Source organism: Mchenga conophoros, linkage group LG17 (assembly GCF_057382185.1).
Source record: "Mchenga conophoros isolate Kocher_MC1m ecotype Shallow Benthic linkage group LG17, M_conophoros_male_GT1.1, whole genome shotgun sequence".
Classification (NCBI taxonomy): Eukaryota; Metazoa; Chordata; class Actinopteri; order Cichliformes; family Cichlidae; genus Mchenga; species Mchenga conophoros.
Genome location: NC_140542.1, coordinates 18,843,976 through 18,869,637, shown reverse-complemented (window position 1 = coordinate 18,869,637; position 25,662 = coordinate 18,843,976). Strand labels below are relative to the sequence as shown.

General features: G+C 42.5%; 4 protein-coding genes across 5 annotated transcripts; 1 reads left to right on the top strand and 3 right to left on the bottom strand.

Moving 5' to 3' along the window:
* Positions 1–2,294: 2,294 nt before the first annotated feature.
* On the bottom strand, positions 2,295–2,733 carry LOC146555360 (histone H3). Its single transcript, XM_085250863.1, has one exon. The coding sequence runs from the start codon at positions 2,712–2,714 to the stop codon at positions 2,304–2,306; it is 411 nt and encodes a 136-aa protein (XP_085106989.1). The 5' UTR covers positions 2,715–2,733; the 3' UTR covers positions 2,295–2,303.
* Positions 2,734–3,008: 275 nt separating this feature from the next.
* LOC146555359 (histone H2A-like) lies at positions 3,009–3,478 on the top strand. The gene has a single exon (XM_085250866.1). It carries the CDS (start codon positions 3,058–3,060, stop codon positions 3,442–3,444), a length of 387 nt encoding a protein of 128 aa, XP_085106992.1. The 5' UTR covers positions 3,009–3,057; the 3' UTR covers positions 3,445–3,478.
* Positions 3,479–7,801: 4,323 nt separating this feature from the next.
* LOC146555358 (uncharacterized) lies at positions 7,802–8,935 on the bottom strand. The gene is made up of 3 exons (XM_085252842.1): positions 8,639–8,935; positions 8,346–8,367; positions 7,802–8,283 (listed from the first exon to the last, which is right to left on the bottom strand). The coding sequence occupies exons 1-3, from the start codon at positions 8,933–8,935 to the stop codon at positions 7,802–7,804; spliced, it is 801 nt and encodes a 266-aa protein (XP_085108968.1).
* A 1,560-nt stretch (positions 8,936–10,495) lies between these two features.
* Positions 10,496–25,171, bottom strand: tbk1 (TANK-binding kinase 1). Of its 2 annotated transcripts, none has more exons than XM_085250823.1 (21): positions 25,105–25,171; positions 23,714–23,820; positions 22,643–22,783; positions 21,322–21,451; positions 20,936–21,117; positions 20,640–20,800; positions 20,448–20,558; positions 20,135–20,314; positions 19,856–20,052; positions 19,685–19,743; positions 19,069–19,160; positions 18,876–18,977; positions 17,531–17,609; positions 14,948–15,069; positions 14,789–14,865; positions 13,826–13,865; positions 13,637–13,738; positions 13,463–13,559; positions 13,218–13,318; positions 13,059–13,130; positions 10,496–11,724 (listed from the first exon to the last, which is right to left on the bottom strand). In XM_085250823.1, exons 2-21 carry the CDS (start codon positions 23,798–23,800, stop codon positions 11,685–11,687), a joined length of 2,172 nt encoding a protein of 723 aa, XP_085106949.1. In that variant the 5' UTR covers positions 23,801–23,820; positions 25,105–25,171; the 3' UTR covers positions 10,496–11,684. The 2 variants fall into 2 exon arrangements, with proteins under 2 accessions (XP_085106949.1, XP_085106950.1); XM_085250824.1 differs by having other exon boundaries at positions 24,973–25,111.
* Between the last annotated feature and the right edge of the window lie 491 nt (positions 25,172–25,662).

The following is a 25,662-nucleotide window of genomic DNA, read 5'->3' as shown; positions in this document are numbered from 1 at the left end:
TCTGTGACGAAATGACCCACATCGCAATCAAGAAGTTTTGTCAGGTTGTCTACGTTCAATTGACGTGCTTCCAGGTTAAAAAATAAATTAAAAACATTTTTAAAAAGCTCCTTTGAAGGAGCAGATCAGAATTACAGAAAATACACCACACACAAAGTGTGTTTGCATGTAGCACACAGCTGTGGCTCGCTGTCGGTCTAAATCAAGCCTATTCAAATGGAGGCCCGCGGGCCAAATGCGGCCCAGAAGCAACCTGCCTGTGGTCCTGGCAGAAACACAGAGAAAACGCAAAAAATTAATTAATTTTTAAAAAAATTAAAAATTCCTACAGCGTAGTGTAGACTGTGAATGCAACACTCTTAGTAGCCTAGCAATATTTAACCCACAATGCACCGTGATGTAAACATATTAAAAAATCATCGTAATATATGATGCGACAACAGCATGTCTTTCTCACTCCAAAAGCGCAAAATTGACAATGAAAACTGTCGGTTTAACCCTGCCTGGACTGACAAATACTTATTCGTTTTACCGAGTTTAATAATCTTACAACCGGAGTTGTACTACCATGGTGAGGGTCCTGTACAGCCCAAGAGAGAGCTGCAGCATCTTCCCTTCGTGTTTGCTTCTTGGCGAAGAAGAAAAGGCCTTTCACAGATTCTGAAACAGTGAAATACTGCATGCTGGCCGTGGTGGATGCAGTGAAAAGTGAGTGTGACATCTGCTATTAAAAACGTACCCCTGTAGGACAGTTCAAATATTCGTAGAGTTGAAGTTCTGGCGTCAGACGAGTTTGAAATGCTGTTCGATGACCTGAAGAAAACTGATGTAATGTCTATAGCAGGAGATCAGACAGAACTGATAATGCACAGTTATGCGTATATGTCCGTTTTTTTGGATGGGAAATTGCTCGGTTTACTACCGTTAGAGGGACACACAGCTGGCGAAATGATGTTTGAGAAGATTTAAGCTCTTTTTGAGGAAAATGGTCTGGATATGAAGCGTGTCTGTATACTTGTGACCGATGGGGCTCCATCCATGGCAGGAAAATGGTCAGCGAAATATTTACTTTAATTTTAAAGGGAATTATCGTGCAAAAAATAGTTTAGTTATAGCTCCTTTTTTTGGTGTGCATTTGTCAGAGGTCACCACCAGATTTATAGGGGAAAAGGAATAAAATAAATACTTGTTTTTCAGTACAGTTGTGTGGGTTTGAAATTGATCATGATCTGCTGCTTACTGGCTTCAAAAAAAATATCTGGCCCAGATAAATTCCTCGGTTTGAAAATCTGGCCCAACTAACTTCGTAGTTGAATAGGCATGGTCTAAATGAATCTCAGACCTAAATGAGAGTTTGTAGTGATTTATAATTATTATTATAAGTCTGAACCTCTTTAATCTACTCAGCTGTCTTGTTTTTACGTTTTAGTGCAACTACTTTAAGGAACAGACAATGTTTATGCTCTTACTACACAGATTTCTGTTTTTACAGCAAGTTTATAAAAAGAAAAGTCTAATAACTTTACAATTTAAGTCAGTCAGATTTTTATTCATGTAGTAAAACAGCTAAATGTGTTGCACACACTGAGACTACCGTAACAGGGCTGTCCCACTTCAGTTCTAGTGTGAATATGAGTTTGACACCTATGGATTAAAGATTTAGTTTAATTACTTTAAGCAAGTGTAGTTGGTTGAGGACAGTCGCGGGATTTTATTTAGCTTTCTCAGTCTTCTTGGCCTGGATGTTGGGCAGCACACCACCCTGAGCAATTGTCACTCAGCCCAGCAGCTTGTTCAGCTCTTCGTCGTTGCGGATGGCCAGCTGCAGGTAGCGGGGACGATCCTGGCGTGGGTGTAGGTTTGGCATTGGTGGGGACGGATGATTCAACCACCGAACCCTGCCCTGCTTTTGTCTTTGCTTCTTGATAAAAAGAGGAGAAATATACTTGCCTACATATGCTGTTCTACATGCTTTTAAACCATTTAAAATTACAATTCATAGTTTTATATGTGAATTATATAATGTCAAATTACTATTAAACAAATGACTAAGAATTTTAGACTTTAGTTTACTTCAGCCATATTTCATATAAATCAGGTATCATACAAAAATAAAAAAAGCTTCATTTTTGTAACTGAAGTCAGTGATTTCCACGTTCATGCCGACTGTAGTTTCTGGTATAGAAAGAGCATGAAGATTAAAGTGTGACTATAATGTTGATGTAATAGTAAGAAAGAAGCGAGCTCTTGGTGGGAGGGAGGTGGCTCTGAAAAGAGCCGTTGTTTGTAGGTGAGCGAGTAGCTTAAGCTCTCTCTCCGCGGATGCGGCGAGCCAGCTGGATGTCTTTGGGCATGATGGTGACCCGCTTGGCGTGGATGGCGCACAGGTTTGTGTCCTCGAAGAGACCGACCAGGTAAGCCTCACTGGCCTCCTGCAGAGCCATAACGGCAGAGCTCTGGAAGCGCAGGTCGGTCTTGAAGTCCTGAGCGATCTCGCGGACCAGGCGCTGGAAGGGCAGCTTGCGGATGAGCAGCTCGGTGGATTTCTGGTAACGGCGGATCTCGCGCAGAGCCACGGTACCGGGCCTGTAACGGTGAGGCTTCTTGACGCCTCCGGTGGCCGGGGCGCTCTTACGGGCAGCCTTGGTGGCGAGCTGCTTCCTGGGGGCTTTGCCGCCAGTAGACTTGCGAGCGGTCTGCTTGGTTCTTGCCATTGTTTCTCACTTTTCTTCTTCTGTGATACGAGCAGATTTTGTAGCAAACAGAAGACTCGCTGCTCTTAAAGTGTGTGCCTGGCTGTGACGCGGTGCCGCTCCGGCTCGTGATTGGTGAGGGGCTCCACGTGGTGCTCAGCACCGTTCAGAGGAGCACCGCCCCGCCTCGGTGTGTGCTGCTCATTGGAGAAAAGTGCATTGAAATTGCGCGCTGCCGCAAGCCTCTCTGCGATTGGTGCGTGACGAAGCTGCGCGCGCTCTGCGGGAATATAAGCGAGGCTTTGAGCCGATCAGGCCACATTTCTTTTGAGTGTTGATACTACGAAAAGAAGAACCTGTCAAAATGAGTGGACGCGGAAAGACTGGAGGCAAAGCCAGAGCTAAGGCCAAGACTCGTTCATCTCGTGCCGGGCTTCAGTTCCCCGTGGGTCGTGTCCACAGACTGCTGCGCAAAGGCAACTATGCGGAGCGTGTGGGAGCCGGTGCGCCTGTTTACCTGGCAGCTGTGCTCGAGTACCTGACCGCTGAGATCCTGGAGCTGGCTGGCAACGCGGCCCGCGACAACAAGAAGACTCGCATCATCCCACGTCACCTGCAGCTGGCTGTGCGCAACGACGAGGAGCTCAACAAACTCCTGGGGGGAGTCACCATCGCTCAAGGTGGTGTGCTGCCCAACATCCAGGCTGTGCTGCTGCCCAAGAAGACCGAGAAGCCCGCCAAGGCCAAGTAAACGCAAAGCGCTCCGTTTCAACAAAAAAAACAAAGGCTCTTTTAAGAGCCACACACTTCTCTCTGAGCAAACTTCCTTCTTGATGCGTTATTAACAACTTGTGTACTTGGAAATTTAGCAGACATGCACCTTTATTTATTTTGAAATGTATATTAACTCATGCCATCTTTCACAGTAAGGGACTCAAGTGCACCTTAAAAACTACATTTTTAATTGAAACTGTCAGTTTGCTTTATTGTCATCAGGCAAGAATAAAAAGTTAAAGCTCAAATTTTAACATTACATCCCAAAATAAAACTAAAAGAAATTTGCAGTGTCTCTCACTGCGTGATTAAGGCCTGTGCCTTGTTCAACCTCAGTGTGCTCCTATAGCTTAATAATTTGAGGTCAATTTGAAGCTAATCATTAGTGATATCCTAACTATGACTGTAAACATGCATCATGGTTCACTCGCTTGATAATAAAAGCAGATTTTAAGCTCATGGAAACACAAATGCAATAGTAAATCATAACGCAGAACATGATGAGGAGCGGGACAGGTGGAGTTCTTTGGTGCTGCAGGAACTATCCAGGTACAGAGGGAGGAAAATGTGGAGCTGTTTGCAACATGTTCAGCACTTCTGCTGAATTTGGGACATTTTGCAAAGTCTGTGTCTATTGTGAGTACAATAAAACAATGATTACAATACAATGTACTTAGGTTTGCTTAGATAATAGGGGGCAGCTGGAGATCAGAGGAACAGAAAATGATTCGTAAGTGTTGATTTTGTTAGAATGACTTTGTCAACCCCTGTTTTAAGGACAATAGTGGATTTGTGTGCTCGAAGCATTTCATGCGACCTTAAAGCTCTCAAGAAGGACATTGAGTTGCTGAACCCTGACCTCTAACGTGCCAAATCAGTAGGTTTATCTATAAACTTTGGCGTGTCTCTGTATGGAGGAAAGAATTTATTGACAGTGGGGGTCTGCCTTTTGTAAAATGAGAGTTACAGTTACTAGCCTGGGGAGAGGACAACCCCCACAACAATAGAATTAGTGGAAAACTACTGAGGGGGACACAGGGCAGCCGCGGACTCTTCTTCAGCTGGGATATCAAAAGGATCGGTGAGGTCAAGAAGAAGTAAACCTCAACACTATATTTTTGAAATAATGGGTTTCCTCGCATCCTTAACCCTACAGAACTCAATTTGTTCAAATGTACATGAATCAAATTGGTTATGAAATTAGTAATGAAATAAATACATGGTAAAATAAATAGCTGTCTGGGTTCAGCTTGGAGTAAAATGTGTGTCCTTAAAATCACCGAATATCAATTCAGCTGGCCTAGATTTAGTCAGGTAAGGTTGTTGAGTAAAGCATTTCAAGTGGATTATATTGGCTAGGTATCAATAAACTATACATTGTACTTCCACTAAAACAGCCAGTGTAGGCTTACAAAAAATAAAAATATAAGTGAAACATATCTCATATATAGATAATAACATGCATCTATAAATGTAATATTTTCTGTCATATTTGTTGTTTTTTAATAGAATATTTTAAAATGTAGGTGATAACTTTTAAAGGTGTATTTCTTGTATGATAGTGTCTCATAGTAAAACAAGAAGTGGTGTGATGTCTTGTACTATGAAGGTATGGTTGTAAATATTGAGTTAACATCAAAATTATAGCAACAGTGCTGATGTTGACTAGATGTTGTATTAAAAGTATATTATTCTAGATTAACTTGAATACTCACATAGTAATGGAGGTCTCAACATACTGCAGTCCCTCTGGCTGAACCAATACAAAATGGTTATTGGAAACACACGACACATAGTACTGTATGAGTTATGGTAAATAAAGTAAAGAGGTTTTAGTATGCAGGTTAACTTGAATACTCACCTTACTCAATGTTGGGGGATACGTATTTTCTTCAAGAGGTCGGTTTTTTCTGCAACTCTGTCTATGATCAAGTCATTGTCAAGGGAGATGAGGATGTCTTTCTCTGTAGTCATAAGCATGAATGCTTCCAGGTGTTCTTGTGACTGTGTGCTTCTTATTCTACTTTTTATGTGTTTGAGAACAGAGAAACTTCTCTTACATGCTACCTGTGTCACAGGCAGAGTAAGAAGGTACCTGTATCCCCAGCCAAGAATATGATAAGCATCTGTGAAGAGGTTGTATCGTTTCAGAATCTGATAACAACAGACTGGGCATTCCTTACAAGATTTGCACTGTTTGTTTAGTACATCTGTGTTCTCTTCTTCGTCATCATCACAGCCAACCCCTACCATCCTGACCTTGTACTCTTCAAGTGCAGACATTTTAAGCCGTGGCCACTGAGACACTTTAACTCAGACTGCAAGTTTCTTTCCTTTTTTTTACTTGCAGCTGCGTTTTGCATCGTTTCTTTCCATCGTCTTTGCCTCCTACTCCACTTCTTCTACTCCTTGCCTGGCGGCCACAGCCAATGCAGCTGGCATCCAACTTAGAGGTGCAGTGGGGAAAAAAATACCGTATTTTCGCAACTATAAGGCGCACATAAAAGCCTTAGATTTTCTTTAAAAAGTGCGGGGCGCCCTATAGTGCAGTGCGCCCTGTGTGTTGTAAGGAGGACGTAGTAGAGAACACCACGAGAACGCTAAAGGGTGAAGTGTGGGCGTTGATCGTATATACCGGACAATCGCACATATGCATTATGTGGAACATCGTTGTTTTAACACCCCTGAAAATGGCAAAGAGACACGCTTATGAAGCACAGTTTAAACTGAAGGCCATCAGCTACGCGGAGGAACATGGAAATCGAGCAGCCGCGAGAGAATTTAAGATTAATGAATCGATGGTTCGCAAGTGGAGGAAGCTGGAAAACAAGCTCCGGCAGGTCAAGAAAACGCAGCTGAGTTTCCGCGGACATAAGGCGAGGTGGCCCGAGTTGGAGGAAAGACTCGAGCGGTGGATCATCGAGCAAAGAACGAGCGGGAGAAGCGTTTCGACGGTCACCATTCGACTAAAAGCGGTTTCGCTAGCAGAAGAAATGAAAATTGAACATTTCCGAGGAGGTCCGTCTTGGTGCTTTCGTTTCATGAAACGCTGCCATTTTTCCATCCGGACCAGGACTACGGTAGCGCAGCAACTTCCAGCGGATTATACCGGTAATGAAAAGCTGGCCATCTTCCGCTCCTACTGCAGCAAACACATCGCCGACAAACACATCCAGCCCAGCCACATCACTAACATGGACGAGGTGCCGTTCACTTTCGACATCCCGGTGAGTCACACTGTGGAGAAGAAGGGGACCAGCACGGTAGCGATAAGCACAACGGGGCACGAAAAGTCTTCTTTTACTGTTGTGCTTGGCTGCCATGCTAATGGACAGAAACTGCCGCCTATGGTGATTTTTAAGAGAAAGACTTTGCCTAAAGAGAAGTTTCCAGCAGGAATCATCATTAAGGCAAATGAAAAAGGCTGGATGGATGAGGAAATGATGAAAGAGTGGCTGAGGGAGGTGTATGTAAGGAGACCAGGTGGTTTTTTCCACGCATCACCATCGCTGTTGATCTGTGACTCTGGCTGTGAGATGGGCACGCATAATGTGAAAAAACAAGTGAAACAAATGAACTGTGAGCTTGCTGTCATTCCGGGAGGCCTGACAAAGGAACTCCAGCCGCTGGACATCGGTGTGAACCGCCCGTTCAAAGTAAGGCTGCGAGCGGCGTGGGAGCGATGGATGACCGATGGGGACCACAGTTTCACTAAGAGTGGAAGGCAGCGCCGGGCGATTTACGCCACAATTTGCGAATGGATTGTAGATGCTTGGGCTAACATGTCTGCTGGCACTGTTGTTCGAGCTTTCGCAAAAGCCGGCATCATTTCCGAGGAGCCGCACGGAAAGTGACTCTGACAGTGAAGAAAGTGAACCTGGCATGTTTAATGGAGATTTAGCACAGCTGTTCAATTCAGACACAGAGGATGAGGACTTCGATGGGTTTGATTGATGACAATTACCGGTAATAAAAATGTGAGTACCAAACTCAGTTTTGCTCCCGTTTTATTTTTAAACACGCATACTTGTATGAGCCCTATAATCAGGTGCGCCTCATGTGTGTGTTAAATACAGTAATGGCACACATAACTGAGACTGCGCCTTTTAGTACGGTGCATCTTATGGTCGTGAAAATACAGTAGGTGTTGAAAGCATGCGTGGAGAGTGGTGGGCTGGCCCGCCGGCCTTCCTGGAGTACCGGCCATTCTGTGATTCTCCAGAATCCACAGATGGCCAGTCCGCCGCTGGTGGTGAGTGTGAGGAAGGGGCTCTTGTGTGTTGCTGTGGTGGCTCTGAGAAGAGCCGTTGTTGTGTGAGAGTGGTGGCAGCTCACTACTTCGTGGCTGCTGTGGCCGCTGCTGCGGGCTTCTTGGCCTTCTTGGGCAACTTCTTAGCGTCTGTGGGCTTCTTGGCTGCTACTGCCTTCTTGGGCTTTTTGGCAGCTGCTGCCGGTTTCTTGGCTTTGGCCGCGGCAGGCTTCTTGGCTTTGGGAGCGGCTTTCTTTGCGGGTTTCTTGGCTTTGCTCTCAGTAGCCTTCTTGTTCATCTTGAAGGATCTGGAGGCCCTGGTGCCCTTGGTCTGCACCAGAGTGCCCTTCGCCACCAGGCTCTCGATGGCAGTCTTGACACGGGCCTTGTTCTTGTACACATCGTAGCCTCCGGCACCCAGAGCCTTCTTGAGAGCAGCTGCGGACACACCGCTGCGCTCCTTGGAAGCGGCCACGGTTTTCACAATCAGCTCGCCCACGCTGGGGTCAACTTTCTTGGGCTTGGAATCCTCCAGCCGTTCAAGAGGATTCTGCTTTCTTCCGCCAACTGAAAAATGTAAAATGTAAACACAGATTTTTGTCTAAGATAAGTAAAATGCTGCACAATACCTCCGACCAACTCCATCATGTGCTGACCAGTCATAGGAGTTTAGTGAGAGACTGAGATTACCAAAATTCACCTCTGAACACCACAAGAAATCATTCCTACCTACTTCCTGTACAACTCATCCATCTTATGCACAGCACTTACTACAATAGTTGGATTATATAAAGGCAGATAGAAAGGGAAAGGTGGCTACAGAGCCAACAAATTAGGAATCAGATTGAAGATAACTTTGATGGAAATTCCTCTTTGGTCATAGCTAGAAAAGCTGGATGCGAAGGACACAGCAGAGCCTGACTGTGGCATAGGCAGTATAGGCAAATGCTAAAGGTGCCATCTGGAAGCGCAAGTCTGTATTGAAGTCCTGCGCGATCTCACGGACCAGGTGCTGGAAGGGCAGCTTGCGGATGAGCACCTCGGTTGATTTCTGGTAACGGCGGATCTCCCTCAGAGCCACGGTACCGGGCCTGTAGCGGTGAGGCTTCTTCACATCGCCAGTGGCCGGCGCGCTCTTACGTGCAGCTTTGGTGGCGAGCTGCTTCCTGGGAGCCTTTCCTCTGGTGGATTTACGGGCAGTTTGCTTCGTTCTGGCCATCTTGGTTTGTGAAAAGAACGTTATACAGTGTACTGCAGAGATGCCCCTTTATCCGGTCGTAAAGTCTGACAGGTCCATATATCAAACATCACTATGGCATTACTGAGACTTGAAAAACTGTCTAAAGTCTTTCATCTTTAATAAAATGATCAGCGTTCTGCTCTACCAGGTGTAACAATTGAGTTTAACATCCAGGCATCCATGAAAACGGAATTTGTGATATTTAATGGAGTTAGAAGTTAGCAGAAAGTTAGCTCGCTAGCTTCTATCTAAATACAATATAGCATGTCCTGACTGCGGGGTTTTGGAAACAAATTAAAACGTACAGCTCTGTTATCACTTCCAACATAAATGAAGACAGAAAACTAAACAGCAGTGATGTTTGTAGGGTTACTGAAGTTTGGCTAGCTGGTATATAATGATGTGCTACATGACCGCTAGCGACACAGCTATGTTAGCATAATATAAACAAGCTAACTTTTTTCCACTCGATAAAAGTTAACGTGAGTGTTCTCGGTGGTCAGGAACAAATGTAATCGCATGGCAGGATGCTGTAAAGGACCAAACTTCAGCCAGGAGAACAACTGAGTTAAGATATTCATTGTGTGTATTTATGTTGTACAGTGTTTAACTGCATTATGGTTACTGTGGTTTAACAGAGACAGTATTTTAGTTGCCACCACAAGGAGGCACTGTTTCATTGTAAGAGCACGGATGCTGCGTCATCACGCCCCTAAGAAAAAAAAAAAGTATACCACAACGAAAATGGCACCCATGAGAAAAGTTTTGCCGCGTGTTGATGAGGAATAAAGTTCACAAAATATTAAGGACATTTTTGCCTCCGTCGTCATTTTCCTTCGAGTTGATCGCTGTCGATGCTGCAATACTCAACAAAAACATTAGCACAAGCTTAAAATAAATAATAACTAATAATCCTTTTGTAATTAAAACAATGTTTTAAAGCTTGGAAAGTTTAACAGGGACTGACATTATTTCTTTATTATTTTAAGCTTCATTCTTACAGGGAGGACTATGTGTTTCTGGATAAAGACAGCTCTTTTGCAGCTTTGCTTCGGTACACCACCTCAGTGGGTTTTGAATTAAACTATGGAGATGTGTTTGAGGTGTAAACTTTCACTTTTAGTTTAGGCTTCAAAACAAGTGTTGCTTTAACTGTCTAGGAATTGCAGACATTTATACAGTCTCACATTTTAATATCTGCAATCAGGATCTGCCTGAAGTCTAGAAACCATAGGCATCACGTGTTTCCTCCTCTTCAGGCCTGTACTGCATCCACCTCGTGCTGCTGCGTGTTTGTGGGTCTCTGCCTTCAGTCTTGTATTTAATAACTGAAAACCTGCTGTTGGGTGGAGATCAGAGCAGCATGTTTTTAGTATCTTTACTTTGAAGGTTGTAAAGTCATTAATGATAAACAGAATCCACCACATGAAGGAGGTCTGGTGAGCTGTGATCAGGTTGCCCTCGAACACTTTTTTGGAGCAGTTTGTGTGAAACAACTCTTTTAATCTGAAACTGTTCAACAGGTCACGCTGACACAGCTTCATGCCTGATCAGTTTATTTATTGATTGATTGAATGGCGTATTTACAGGTCATTTAAACAGTCACTTGGCGTTTTAATCATGGACAAGAAATAAAACAAAGATAGCGAAAAGGACGACCAGCTGAAGGATAGAGGTATGACAAAGAGAGACTAACATATGAGAAAAAAAATAATCATTAATCAGAAATATTCTGTTCAATCCACAGTCCGATAAAATTCAGTGCCTTTAAAAGGACACCAGCTTTCCCCATAAATACAGTACTTTAATGCAACTTAGAGGGAAATAAATACATTTGATGACACTTAACAAAGGAAAAAAAAACTAATTTAATACACAATCCTCTAAAAAACTCAGATCAAGTTGAACATTTCAGAAGTTAACACTTTAAAAATTGTTTTAATTGCAAACTTAATGCCATTTTGTATTTTTCCACAGATTCAAACCCTTAAATGTTCCTTAATCCAGCTGGAAAAATATTAAATACTCCATAATATACTCTATATAATGTTAGCCTAATTTGCCCCAAAGAGCAGGAAACAGCTTCATCTGAATCATCAGTCAGAGATTTAAATGTTTTCTACCTGATATTAATTAGAACCTAAAACTTCTATATCAAAGCATCTCAAACTCTGCTCATGCTTTAAAGTTTTTACAGAGTAAAATCAGATTAATCAGAGCCTGTTGCTGAAAGGTCCAGTAAATACTCTTTAGACATTGAAGTTAACGTTTGTTTTATTTATTTTTTTACCCATTAAACCATTAACATTTAATCCATTAAAACTGTTCTCTTAAATATTCCACTTCAGGTGAAAAACTACAGAACAACGTAAACACACCTGTGGTGATCTTTAATCCATTCATCATTTCCAATAACACCTGCAGCCGAAAGTATTTGACTCCAAACGTGACATAAACCCTCCCTAAACCTGTTGTTCCCGGCTGTGTCCGCCTAAATACTCAAAGGTGTTTCAGGGTCTCTTTGCGATGTGATTGGATGAAGCTGCTCTGCATTCTTTTGCCGATCCTTAGCTGAAAACCTCTCCGATCTTTTTCTTTTAAAGCGACTGAAGCAATTGAGCCAGAGTTTCCAGAGACTCATACAAAAAGCTTTGTCTTCAACAGTCCGACGTTATTTACACAGTAAACACACAGAATATGTACAAACTGCAGCGACACTCGACTCCACTCATCCTCTCAGGCCCCCATCCAGTGTCAGAGTGCCAAACCTGCAGAGGTGATACAGGCCAGACAGAGTCACATTTGTGCCAAAATAATCACACTAAAGTTAAAATAAAAGAAAGTCAAACAAGAAGCTGAAGGCAGGTTTTCAGAAGCTGGCTCAGGCAAACAAAAATATTTTTATTCTGTTTCTAAGAAAGTGTTCACGTGTTCAGTGTCAGTGTTCATAAATCCAGGTCAAAATGACCCCCACCTCTGTACTTCCTGTGGGTTTGGTTGCTGTTTTTAAACTGAACTTTTGTGTTTTTCAGCTCTGAAAATATGAAGTAGAAACCTGCTGAACTTTAAAATGCAGAAAAAAAATAAGTTGGCCACATTTGAAACTGTTTTAGTTGAAGGTAACATTTTTATTTGCTTCATTAAATGTACTAACATTATAATTATCTAATTTTAATGGAACTTTAGGAGGATAATGTATAATCTGTATAATGTTCACTTTTCCCTCATAAAAGACCCTAATCATGAGTGTTGACACTTCAGTATGTATCAATAAATTTGTGGTTTGACGACCATTAGAATACTGGTATTACTGGTAGTACTAAGTGTGACAACTTGATTTTAAAAATCAAATTCTTTTAGAATAAACTTTACTGTATTTTAGGGGTCACTGATCAGCTCATTTTTTGTCCTTATTGTTTTGTTAGGGAGTTGGCACTGGTCCATATTATTCAGAGGCACGCTCATAAGCATCTTTTAGGTCTAAATTTTACATGAGCTGATTAAACAGAAATCAAAGTTATGTCAAGCATAAGGCCCTGGGGCCAGAATCGGCCGACCAAAGACTCCAACTAGCCTACTGCATGACTTCGGAAATACAAAGGAGGGCATGAAATTTGGACTTTAACTTTATTTTAGTTTTACAGCTTTTGCTGATGGTGAGGAACTCCTCAATGGTCATTCATACTACATTGAAATAATTAAGTAACAGGTAAACAAATTACAGAAAGTTACAGATTTTATATTGGGTTCACAATAAAAATAAATAAACAAATACAAAAGACATTAAATGGAATTTAATGTCTTTTTGTTTTGAGAACTGACAGATTTATAACTGTAGGACAGTCTGCACTGCACTTCTTTATCTTATATTAAGATATCACTGGTTCGGCTCAGACTGGGCTGTATGTGGGCTACGGTGTAAAATAAATTTGATATCCCTGGTTTAGAGAAAACATTCAGTCAATAAATTCAGAACCATAAACATCGAACCTGCGTCTGTTTCCGAGCGGTCTGCGTACTTTTTACATTTTAAATCAAACAATAGAAACAGAACCTGCAGCTGATTTACCGTAGTCTTAAATTAAAAACAGAAAAGTCTGACCTCTCTAAGAAATGGTTGTTTTCTGCCAACTCTTTGACCACTCCCTCCATCTCCTCCTTCAGCTTCTTCATCCTGAAACACAGAAGCACTGAGTCAGCACTCACGGCTGCTTCAGATGGAACTCAACACGATGCGACAATAGAGAGGAAACAAACAAACCCCAGAGTCATCTCCACCAGCGTGTTCTGGCTCAGGTAGGCCTGAGGCTTCATGCCACTGGACACCAGAGGAAGAACTTTCTGTGGCAGCTGTTCCTGCAGCTGGAAGACAAACAAACAGACACGTATTTCTGTCACTTCCAGACTTCATTCTGGGAAACTTGGCCGTAAACGAATGTGCTTAGTTATGATGACAGATTTCGTGTGCGTCAGCCGCCCAGCACCTGAAATCGCTTTAATGTTTACCTTGATGGCTCTCTCCATCAGCATGGTCACCTCCTTCTCGATGCTGATCAGCTGACTGGACAGGTTTAGCAGCTGCTTCCTCACATGATGAACTTTCCTGAAAAAGCAAAACGTCAACACTCAAGCCGAGAGGAGCTCGGGTCACGACCCAGCTGCCCGCTTGCCTGTCATTACCTCATCCACTCCTCGCTCTTGGAGATGAAAAGACGGTACTTCATTGCGCACTCGTCTGTGAACAGAGTCCTGGCCTTACTCGCGTGAAGGACCAACTTCTGTCTGTAGGAGAGAAACAAAAACATGGCATCAGAAAGAAGGCGGAGCCTGACGGAGGACATCCACATAGCTGACAGTACCGGAACTTACTTGTCAAACTTGTGGATCTGCTCCTCGTTGTACGGCAGACCTGAACAGAAGAAATGAAACCAAACCATTTAAAGTTTCACTTTTACTCCTGTGACAGCGACATGCTCTCGGTTTAAAAGATTTTAAAATTGGCTTAAATTAACTAAAACCTTCAGTTCATTTGCTTTAAGCACAGCGTGACAGTGTCGTGTCATCATAACTGTTGGTAAACCTCAACAGCAAACAAAAGCTTTTATTAAACAGAAGACTAAGTGTGCTGTCAGTAAATGGAAAAGAACAGCTCAACAATGACAACAAAGGAGAGCTGCACATATCCCACATCTTAAACTTCGACTGATGGAGGATCACTTTTGTTTCAGTTTGTGTGTTTTGTTCAAGAAAGAAATAGAAATGATTTCTGATTTTCTGTTATGCAGGTGCAGAATATTTCGTAACATCTGACATTTTAAAAGTTTAATACAGCAGCGAGGTTGTGAAGGTAAATGTGAGTGTCATCTGCATAGCAATGGAAGACAAAAGCAAATAAATAGAAAATAAAATGGAACCCAAAATTGAGCCTTGCAGTACACCACAGGTATTGTGCAAATTGTGAAGAAATGAACAGCCACATAGCAACATCAGGCATGAAATAAAAGCTGCTGATATGGTACAATCTGCAGTAAAGTGTGTGCTGTAAAACTTAGTAAATCATGTTTTTATGTTTTCTTTAAATAATCTTCCAGAATTATTAGGTGCTCTGAAAAGGAAACTCCTACAAATACATGTGCTGTTGGACCAGTCGTGAAGCTAACTGTGTGCAGGCTTTCTGTTTCTGAGCCTCATCAATAAATCTCCTTAGACCAACAGAAGTTTTGATCCTGATGCAGACTGTAGGTGAAGCTGGTTCTAAATGAAACCTGATTTAACGATGACTCTTCCTCCACAGATAAACAGCTGAATCTGCAGCCGTGTTTGTGAACTCACGTCTCTCTGCTTTGTCCTTCTTGAACTGCTGGTAGATGGCGGTGATGGCGTCCAGCAGCACTTTGATCTTCTCCACACTGCAGAGAAAAAGCCCAGCGTCACGCACTGCATCACCACACATCACTTTTGCATTATTATTTCCTGTTCTTTCAAACTTACTTCCTGTCCTCAGGGTGCGTCCCAACTTGCTGCGTCCAAGTGTCGGTCAGAAGGCCTCCAGGCAGAAATTTACTCTTGACGTCTTGTGTTGTACGTTCGATGGGCTCCAGAGAGCCGGAGATCTGCACAGAAACATTACGTCAGGACGAAACAAAGAAAAATCACCAACATTTTAAAAACAGTTGAAAGAAATGAGGCACAGTTAGACGACTGCACCATAATTAACAGACAACCTCAGACTCTAATGATATCATATGTATGGTGATACTGGAGGTTTTTAAAGTGAGCACGTGACCAAAAATTCTTAACTCAAGTGTTTCTGAGAGTCACAAAACTACTAAGCACTTTTCTTATAGTCCTACTCAGCTGTTAAGTTTGACCTTTTAAACCACATGTGTCAAAGTCAAGGCCCGCGGGCCACATCCAGCCCGGCGTACATTTATATCCGGCCCGTGAGATCATTTTATATAGATGTACTATTATTGTTATGCATGGCCCAGCAATATGAGGCGCTAATAATATACAAACTACAGATCCCATAATGCAGCGCTGCAGCCTCCTCACTGAAGGCTAGGCTAACTGGGAACATTCCCGCGTCAATCAAGTCAAACTTCTGTTATTGCGAAGTTAGCCGCGCACAATGGTGGAGAGAAAAGTTGATTCTGAAAACAGAGCCTTTCAGCGCCAGTGGGTGACTGAATATATGTTTACAGACATTGCTGGTAAACCCGTGTGTCTTATTAGTGGAGCTAATGTGGCTGTAATTAATAATAATAATAATGGATTGGATTTATATAGCGCTTTTCAAGGCACCCAAAGCGCTTCACAATTCCACTATTCATTCACTCTCACATTCATACACTGGTGGAGGCAAGCTACGGTTGTAGCCACAGCTGCCCTGGGGCAGACTGACAGAAGCGAGGCTGCCATAGCGGCATCGGCCCCTCTGGCCAACACCAGTAGGCGGTAGGGTAAAGTGTCTTGCCCAAGGACACAATGACCAGAGAGCCTGGGGATCGAACCGGCGACCTTCCGGTTACAGATACACTTCCCAACCCCCTGAGCCACGGTCGCCCCAATTAAGGAAATTAATTTAAGACGGCACTACGAGACAAAACGTCAGGATAAGCTGAAAAACCTAAATGCAGAGCAGAAACTACAGAAAGTAGAAGAGCTAAAGAAGAATCTGACATTTCAGCAGACTTTTTTCACCACAGCAAAATCACAAAGTGAAGCTGTGTATTGTAGCAGAGGAGACAGTCAAATCAGCCCGGTACCACTCTGAAGAGCTGCATGATGAACCTGTGCGACATCTTGTGTCCAGACAAAACGCAGAGTTTGGCAAATGTGAGCCTGAGCAGAAATACGATTGCTGATCGGGTTTGTGAGATGGCCACAGATTTAAGAACATAGTTGTGTGAAAGAAGCAAAAACTTTATTGCATACTCTCTTGCTGTGGACATTGCGCAGCTGGCCATCTTCATCCGTGGAGAGGAAATATTGAACATTAAATCGATGCACGGGACAACGACAGGGAAAGACATTTTTTAAAACGTATGTCAAAGTGTAGCCGACATGAAACTGCCCTGGGACAAACTTGTTGGACTTACAACAGATGGAGCGCAGGTGTTGTGCGGTGAAAAAAGTGGACTAGTCGGCAGGATGAGAGTAAAGATGCAGGAGGAGAACTGTACCGATGAGTTAACAGCATATCACTGCATCACACACCAGGAAAGGCTGTGTGGTAAAGTACTAAAAATGGAGCATGTAATGATCACCGTAACGCAAACCATAAATTTTATCTGAGCTAAAAGATTAAATCACCGTCAATTTCAGTCTTTTATGTGGGAAATAGATTCAGAGTTTGCCGACATTCCTCATCATACAGAGGTCCGTTGGCTGAGATGGGATAAAAATTCTCAATAGAGTTTTTGAGCTCAGCAAGGAAATCTGTCAGTTCATGGACATGGCATGTATGATGCTGTGAAGGCATTTCAAGTGACACTGTCACAAATGCACCAGTGCAACCTGCCTCACTTTCCCTGTTGCCAAGTAATGCTGAACCAAGTCAGCGGACTTTGCTGAACTGCACCTGTGCAGATTCAGATGGAGCTGCAGTGTAATGATACACTCAAGGGAAAGTACGACACTGAATGGCCCGCACAGTTTATTAGTTCCTTTCCTGAAGCAATACCCAGCTCTGTCTACATGCGGCTCGAACCTTGTGTATGCTTTCATTTATTTTTTCTGGGGTTTTTGGCAGCATGTTCATATTTCTAACTTGCATAATTTTGACGGGATATATTTTTATGAAGGGCAAAATATTTAAAGTTTCTTCAATTCTCAAACTCAAAATCAGAGTCACCACCAAGAGTTCAGTGTGGCTGTTCTCTCAGATTATTACTGTCAGGTTACAATAAAATTAAAAAAGAGGATTTATGAGTTTCAGCTCGTTCAGAGGTTTTAAGAACCAAGCTGATAAAAATCTGGAGAGTCTGAGAGACAAAGAACTGCAGCATGTTAGAAAGATGTCTGAATAACAAATGTGATGCACAGAGACAGGAAAAGAGCGCCAGCACTCACTCTGAGAACTTTCTTGTGCATGTCTGAGATCTCGTCGTATTCTGACGACAGCATGTTGGCCTGCATCAGCACCTCGAACCTGAAGCACGGCGAGAGCATCACGTTATTAACAAAACTTTCAGGATTACACTCTGGAAATTATTATTATTCAAACACTGCATTACATTTCACTTTTAACAGTTAATGAAGGCTGAATTATGAAAAACAGATCTAAAGAACTGTGACCATCTAAGAGAGTTGCTTACATTGAACAAATTCACAAAGTCAGTGTTAAACAGAAATGCGAGGTTGGTGGAAAAACAACTTGAGACTAGGGCTGGGCCATATCATACCGTTCATGGTAACACCGGTATAATGTTTGGCAACGATAAGAAAATGAAATATCGCTTTAGAATATGGGTAAAACACACATGCGCAGTGCCTTTGTTTTTGTACGCACATGGCAGAAAAAGTATGATGGCGACGGAGAATGAGAAGGGCGAAAGCGGATCGTTGAATCAAACGGATGAAACAGAATTGGTTTGTAAAAATGCTGCAACTTCAGTGGTGTGGAACTGGTTTAGCTTTCGTCCCTCAGATACACAACAAAGCACTATTTTTGGTAGAGCATGCTAGCGGGCCGTCGTTATTACAGTGTTTTTTGGAAAATACGGCACACTTGGACAGCGCCCCTTATAATCCCGTGTGCCTTATGTATGAATTCTGGTTGTTTGTTTACTGACCTCGAAACGATTTTATGTACACGGCGCTCGAAAATCTGTCAAATGTTTTAGTCCAACTTTGCTAAGCTACAAACTCACACTGCTTGATGGATTGTCGGAGCTTTACAGCTATTGTAGGCCGGAGCCTCGCGGAGTGATACGTACTGTGCTTCAACATAATATTACCGTATTGTGTGTGTATAACCACTTTTTAAGTTTTGTGGATATTATACATGGTTATGCTGAGGATATGTCGGCCAATTTTACGTTATCCAAGCCAGAATCGATTTTAATCGATGAATCGATTATAAAAACCCACCCCTAATATATATATATATATATATATATATATATATATATATATATATATATATATATTTTTTTTTTTTTTTAAATTAATGTCAAGTGTTTTGGTAGTAACTACATGAGTCTTTGTGCTACTTGGTGATAGTTCCAAGTCTCGTTGTTTCTAGTCTCTGCAAGCGGCTCTTTGGGCCGGTTGTTCACTGCAGCGGTTTTGACATTAGGATCTATATAAGTTAGAACTGAGGCCATCGATCTCGCTAATCTAAGGGTCAGGCGCTGGCTTTGTTCGTTTGTGATGCATCTGTAGGAGCAGTGTGCGGGTTAACGGCCTCACTCACAGCTGTTCGGTCTTCTCCAACATCTGTGTGCAGAAGTTACACAGATGGAAAACCTCCAACTTCTTGCGCATAATCTCATTGTAGTCCTCCTTCATCAGCTCACTGCACAAATAAATACACAAAGAAAAATGACATCACATGAGAAAACCAACTGAGCTCCACATCTGAGAAGATTTTTGTGACGTGAACTTACATTAAACCTCGAACTCCTTTCCGCACCAGCTCCTGATAAAGCAGCAGAGACTCTGAAGTTTTCCACAAATGGCCGACATCTCCTGCAAAAGTCTGAACAACAGGAAGAGGAAGGTCAGCGAGCATCGAGGGACTGAAGGAAAAAAAGACTGGCTCACGGTGGTCCCTCTGCAAAAAGCTTCAAGTTTTTTTGTGGTAGTTTGTACCCATCCATCCTCTTCCGCTTATCCTTTTCAGGGTCACGGGGGGGAGGCTGGAGCCTAACCCAGCTGTCTTGGGGTGATCTATAAGTTATTTTTAGAGTCCCTTTGCAATCATTTCTAGTCTCTATTTATCTATCTATTTAAAAATAGTTCAGAATTATTCTGTGTAGTTCAGTCTTTGTAACTCTGTAAATCTGTTTGTAAGAGTTCAAAATAAACTTTTTTCTTAAAAGTCACCAGATGAGTGAATTAGAGAAAGATTAATGGGTTAGAGTTCATCCTGAAGTGGTCCTGATTTCTTATGCTGACACACCTAAGCTCCTGTAATTGAACAGGCCGTATAAACTAGCAATGTTTTACTATTTTTTTCCAGGGCCAATCAGATTCACAGCTAAGATGATGTGAGTTCAGTACCTTTGCGTAGCTGGCGTCCAGGTCGAGGTCATAGCGGGGCTGAACTTTAGGAGGACTGGCTGTGAAAACAAAATCAAGTCCAGTTTCTAACCAACATATCCCATCACAAAACCCATCACATCAATTCTGGTTTTATTAAACATGACAGAAGAAAAAAAAGGAAGTGCATACGATCTTCAAAGATGAGTCCCACGGTGGCGACGGACTCACGGCTGACGAGCATGATGGGATTTTCTCTGGAGGTCTTGGGGAAAGTCTTGGCCTGGCGGTTGGCGTCGAGGACGAGGCGGCGGCCCTCGTAAAGCAGCTCCTGATTATGCAGAGGGATGCTGGTCCTGCGGCACAACAGTTCCTGGAACAGCGCTGCCCTGTGGGCACATGAAGAACAGCAGCTTTCAGACACCGTGCAGACTGTTTGAGAAAGCAGGTGCACGGGCACTCAAGGCTTACGTGTTGTACTCATGGATGTAGACGTGGTGCAGTGTGGCCTGCTGCAGGCTGAAGACATAAACGACGGTTCGGTGCAGGATGTCGTTGGTCTCAGCGAAGAACTGATCGAAGCCCCAACATTTCTCCTGATCGGCCTCCAGGATGTTGGCGAGAACTGGGGTCAGGAGGCTCTGAAGACCCCTGAAACAAAACCAGAGACATGATCTGTGTGTGTGACCATGAAGGAAACAACAGGCCGAGACATTTCCACACATATATCCCTCAACATGTTTGTTCATGAGCGTGATGATCAGGGTATGTGAGGGTCTCATACTTTGACAGGCTGCAGGACACCGGCATCTCTGTGCTCCACTCGATCTTCCCGTTCTCACACTTCTGATGGCCAGAGATCGTCCCGGACGGCTTTTCTGTGATGATTTTATACCTGAGGCAGACAAACAGCTGGGTAAGTTTCAGCTCAGTTCAATTCGTGTCAGAATGGTCAAAGGTCACAGCTAGATCTCACATGACTTCTTTGTTCCTGCGCGGCCCTTCGAACGGTCTGAAGGGAAGGCTGCCGGTAGCGGCGTGGTAGAACGTGACGCCGATGCTCCACAGGTCCACCGTGGCTCCATACTTCTTCTGGTGGTCTTTTCTCAGCACAGCGCGCTCGTACATGTCAGGGTGCTGCATAAGAGACATATGAAGAAGAGTTACTCAGCAGCAGCTGCACCAGCTGTGACATCACTAACTGGCATGTTTGTGTATGCTGCCATCCTTTATCTACAGTTCCTGTTCACTGCGTGCGTTTGTTTTGCTGACCAGGTACTCCTCAGTGCCATACAGAGACACAAACTGCTCGTCGTCCTCCAGCTCTCTCGCTGCTCCAAAGTCGGTCAGCTTGTAGACGGAGCGTCCGTCCTCTCCGATCACCCTCATGATGTTTCCCGGTTTGATGTCCCGGTGAACGATGCCGTACTCTCTCAGGTGGTTCATACCTGCCACTGAAGGGGACACAACAACCAATCAGTTTCAGTCGCCATATTGAACCATTTATATGCATTTCTTTCCACATTTAAAGAGAAGACTGATCACTCGTGTTTGATTTCCTTTTAACTGCTCAAACTTCACAGAGCAAGATTTCACATTTAAAAGAACCTGATCAGCTGGAACCAACGCAGAGTGTCACAGTTAAATGTGTCCCTCACCAACATCATGGAGAACAATGAGGAACTCGTCCTCGGGGAGTCCATACGCATTGGACGACTCCTCCAAGACAGTGTAGAGACTCCCGCAGGGACAGTACTCCATCACCAGGACCTTGTGACGGGTGTTGGACTGAGAGGAGGAGGAGGACGTTAGAAGGATGTTTTTACTCTCCTTAAAGATGTCAACATTATTTCTCAGCTACAAAATATAATTTCAGCTTTGGTCAATTTTTACATGTTAGTTTAGTTTGAAATCACTTTGAAGAACCACATAAACTGAGCCTAAAAGCTGAAACTAAAGCTGGAGCTGAGAGTCAGGAGGTAGAAGCGCCCGACAGGCTAATTCAGGGCTAAAAATTACTTGTTTTAGTTACTGAAACAAACATCTGCAAAACTCTTTTAATAACCACGAAATTTGAATCTTTACATTAAAAACTAAAAAATGCGAAATCTGAATGTTGTTGTCAGATTTATGGCATTAAAAATGTTATACTTTTGTCTTCAATTTAAATATTTAGGACTTCACTCTTGTTTCTGTTTTTTAGGTTCCATCTTGTTTTCCTCCTCTTACATTAGAGGAAATATTCCTTCTTGTTTTGGGCTATAAACCAATTTTATGATGATGGGAATCTTTAGTGGCAGCTTTCAAGGTTTTGAAGATCAACAACATGAAAAATGAAAATAATATTTTCTGCTTTTTTAAATTAAATATAACTTAACTATGAAGAGCAGGTAACACTCCCAAATTCTGCTGAATATTGTTCACATTTACAGCTGAATAAACTCTGTAAACTTAGACAGCTGAACAAATAAATGAAGCCGAGCACAAGGATACAGTGGCAATACCTCATCCTTGTGCTCGGCTTCATTTGTCTGACGGGTTCTTTTTCACAGTGAGTATGAGTCGTGGGTCAAACCTTCAGAGGTTTCTGTCTGGCAGAGTGGAGCTGAGCTCTTTATCACGGCCTCACATCATTCAGACACTTTTGGGCCTTTCAGCTCAGTTATGGGACTCACAGGTATTGTGTGAGCCAGATGTGGCCAAAAAGTTGCGACATACCTGACATCTGGCTCATATAAGATGAACCTGAAGCTGCGTTAAAGCATGTAGACTCGACCTGAATCAACAACAACAGCCAGGCCCGAATGTGGGCCAGCAGTTGCACATCTGGGCCACATCTGGGCCCAGATGTGCAACAGCCCTAGCTAACCTAACATGTTATTTCTGGAAGATTCCCGTTTCCTCCTGGGATCAAATCAGGGATCTTTCACTTGCTAGGACTAAATATTCTCAGTAAGAATAAAACATGAAGTTACTGACCTCCTCCTCCACAGCGAACAGCTTCACGATGTTCTTGTGGTTGAGTTTCTTCAGCACCTCGAACTCTCTCATCTGGACATCGAGCGGCCGCAGAAAACTCAGGTTGTTGAACACCTTGACAGCGTATAGGTCGCCGGTTTTCTACACACAGACGTGTACATTACACTCAAGAATCATCACTTTTTAAATAAATCCTGTTTTTAAAAGAGGTGAAACTCAGAAGGACCATAAATATTCTGGGAGAAATTTGCCCTCAGCGTAGTCTGCAGGCTGAAGGCAGCGTGAAGGGTTTAAAGCACAAGCTGAGCTCAGACACGAAACTCAACCCGACATCAGATTTAATTATTCAGATCTGAAAAGGAGAAACTTTTCTGCACAGTAACAACATTTTTATGAATGAATTCAACCTGGAACAAATAAATGAGATCAACATCAGCGTGAAGATCAATAACGCAGGTTTTACTAAAGACTGAGTTTGTTCACCCCAAGATGATGTTACCAGGGTAACAGACTATGAAGTCAATGACTCCGCCCCTCATGCAGAAGTAGCTGCCTGGCTCTTTTTCAGTCGGAATCGAAGCTCATATGAAAGCTTTCACGGCTTTACAAACAAGAAACTAATGTTAACTTGTTATTCGTTAACTGTGGATAATAATGGATAATTGTGGATTTTGTGACTCAGGACAAAAACAAACTCTGATTGGCTTTTGTAGAACCGAAACTCAGAGTTCAGGTTTAGAATTTGTTAAACCTGCTTTCTGGAATGTGTCCAGGTGACATCTTTAGGTTTGAGAAGGTGAAAATAACATATGAGCCTCTCACTCTGACATGTTAAACCATAAACTGTAAGCGTACCTGAATGTTTCCCCTTTGCAATCAGGGGAAACACTCAATATCTATCTGCTGTCTACCATCAGTTCTGAACTCAAATATTGCTGAAAGACTTTGAAACAGTTCACTTCTTCATAAACAGAAGGGATCAAAACCAGAATAAAAATATCTTGATATCTTCACGGAGTGTTTCTGTATTTCCAGAGAGAAAAACAATTCGCGGCTGGCATGGCAAAATACCTTGTGCCGTCCACGGTAAACATTTGCCGTCGCTCCCTGACCGAGCAGGTCTGAGATCAGCCACAGGTAGTTGGCGGTGCTCTGCATCCTGAAGGCTGCGGGTGATCCTGCAGACACAGCACAAACTAATCAACATCAAGGGAAACAACGATTAATACACAACACAACCCAATCAGTCGAGTTTACTGCTAAAACACTTGGAGGTAAATAGATTAGCTAAAAAGGAGACAGCAGTTGTTACTGATACAGTAAGAAGCAGATTTCTATTTTGAAAATCTAGTAACTTAAACCCTAACTGAGGGCCTTTACTTTGAAAATCTGAGGCATTTCTTAGAGTTTATTTTCTCTTAGAAGCATGTTAGTCTTACTTTAAAAAATTAAGGGCCTGTCAATCAGTATTCATCAATATACAGCATAACCAGCCAGTTTATACACACTAGAGACTCTGGCTGTGTCTGATTTATATTGATAAATCAACAATCAGGTCATCAGTACTAAACAGTAGTGAACAAATCATCGATACAGATTGGGCATTTTGGTGTATACTGATCTGAATTTGTGGCATCCATTGATTGTTATTTGTGGTTTGTATGGGTCAGGTATTTCTGATCTACACTGTTCAGCTGTTATATTGATCAGTTGTTTCTAAGATGCATCCATTAGCTGGCTGTGGTGTAGAGTCCACAAACAGCTAATCGATAAAGAGCAAAAACAATACATCAATATTCAGCAGAAACAACTAATCAATAACTGATAAAGTGATAGTGTTAAACTGCTGTACATATCAGTAATAAATCAATCAATAAATAAAAAGCACCTGGTTGGAAAACTCCCGCCACTTAATATATATTAAAAAAATAAAAGTTTAAAAAATGTTTTTTCGCTGCGTCACCGGTTGCGTCGTGACGTCACGGCAGCTGCCTGGAAATTCCCGTTTGAGGCCTGAAACAAGAAAAAGGTAGAAGTGCGCGCAACATGAAGGTTATTCAGCCGACTTTGGGTCGTTACCGGACAAACGATGACGTCTTTAACCTTTGTTTCTGTTTACTGTTTACGGTTTCCGGTTAAACACGAACACAGCTGAACGCTTCCACCTGCGGGCCATCACACTTCAGGTTACCTGCTGACCCCGTGCCGCACGAGCTCCTCTGGGCTGGTTATCGATCCGGTATCTGTTTGATCTGTTCGTGTCTTATTTTTTCTTTCTGTCGACACGAACCGGAACGACCAAAAAAACCGCGTCACTTGAGTAAACCTACCGTCCAAACCGAGCCCGAACACCGGGTCCGTCAGCAGCGAGCCCCAGGCTCTGTATACGTGCGGGAAGTAAAAACACTACCGGGAGTTTTCCCCGTTAAAACGACCCGTCTTTATTTTGTTTATTTCCTTACCTTCGCTCTGCGGTCGAGCCTTCTTCTTCCGCTATTGTCGGGTCACGTGACAGCAGTAATCTAATCAGAGAACCCAACATATGTAGGGGTGTGGCCTGATCCTACCGTAATACCGATAGGATAAGTATGGCCTCAAATTGTGATCATAAATATTTTGTACTTGTATATCAGTTTTGTACTTGTAAATCAGGATTTGTATGTGTAAAAAGAATTTGTGTGTGTAAAAAGAATTTGTGTGAGCATAAAAAAGATTTGTATGTGTAAAAAGAATTTGTGTGTGCGTAAAAGAGATTTGTATGTGTAAAAAGAATTTGTGTGTGTGTAAAAAAGATTTGTATGTATCACTTCCTTTGAGCCCATAGGAAGTGGAAGAAATACAAATCGATCTGGATTTATTTATAACATACAGCTGTGACGCAAAGGTTTGTACATCCGGTTATTTGCAAATAAAATAATCACAGATTTCTTTTTTTGGACCAATATTTGTATTTGGAAGAAAAGTACTTTATATTAATTACAATATCACAAAATCGGTATTATTAAAAAACAAGTATTTCT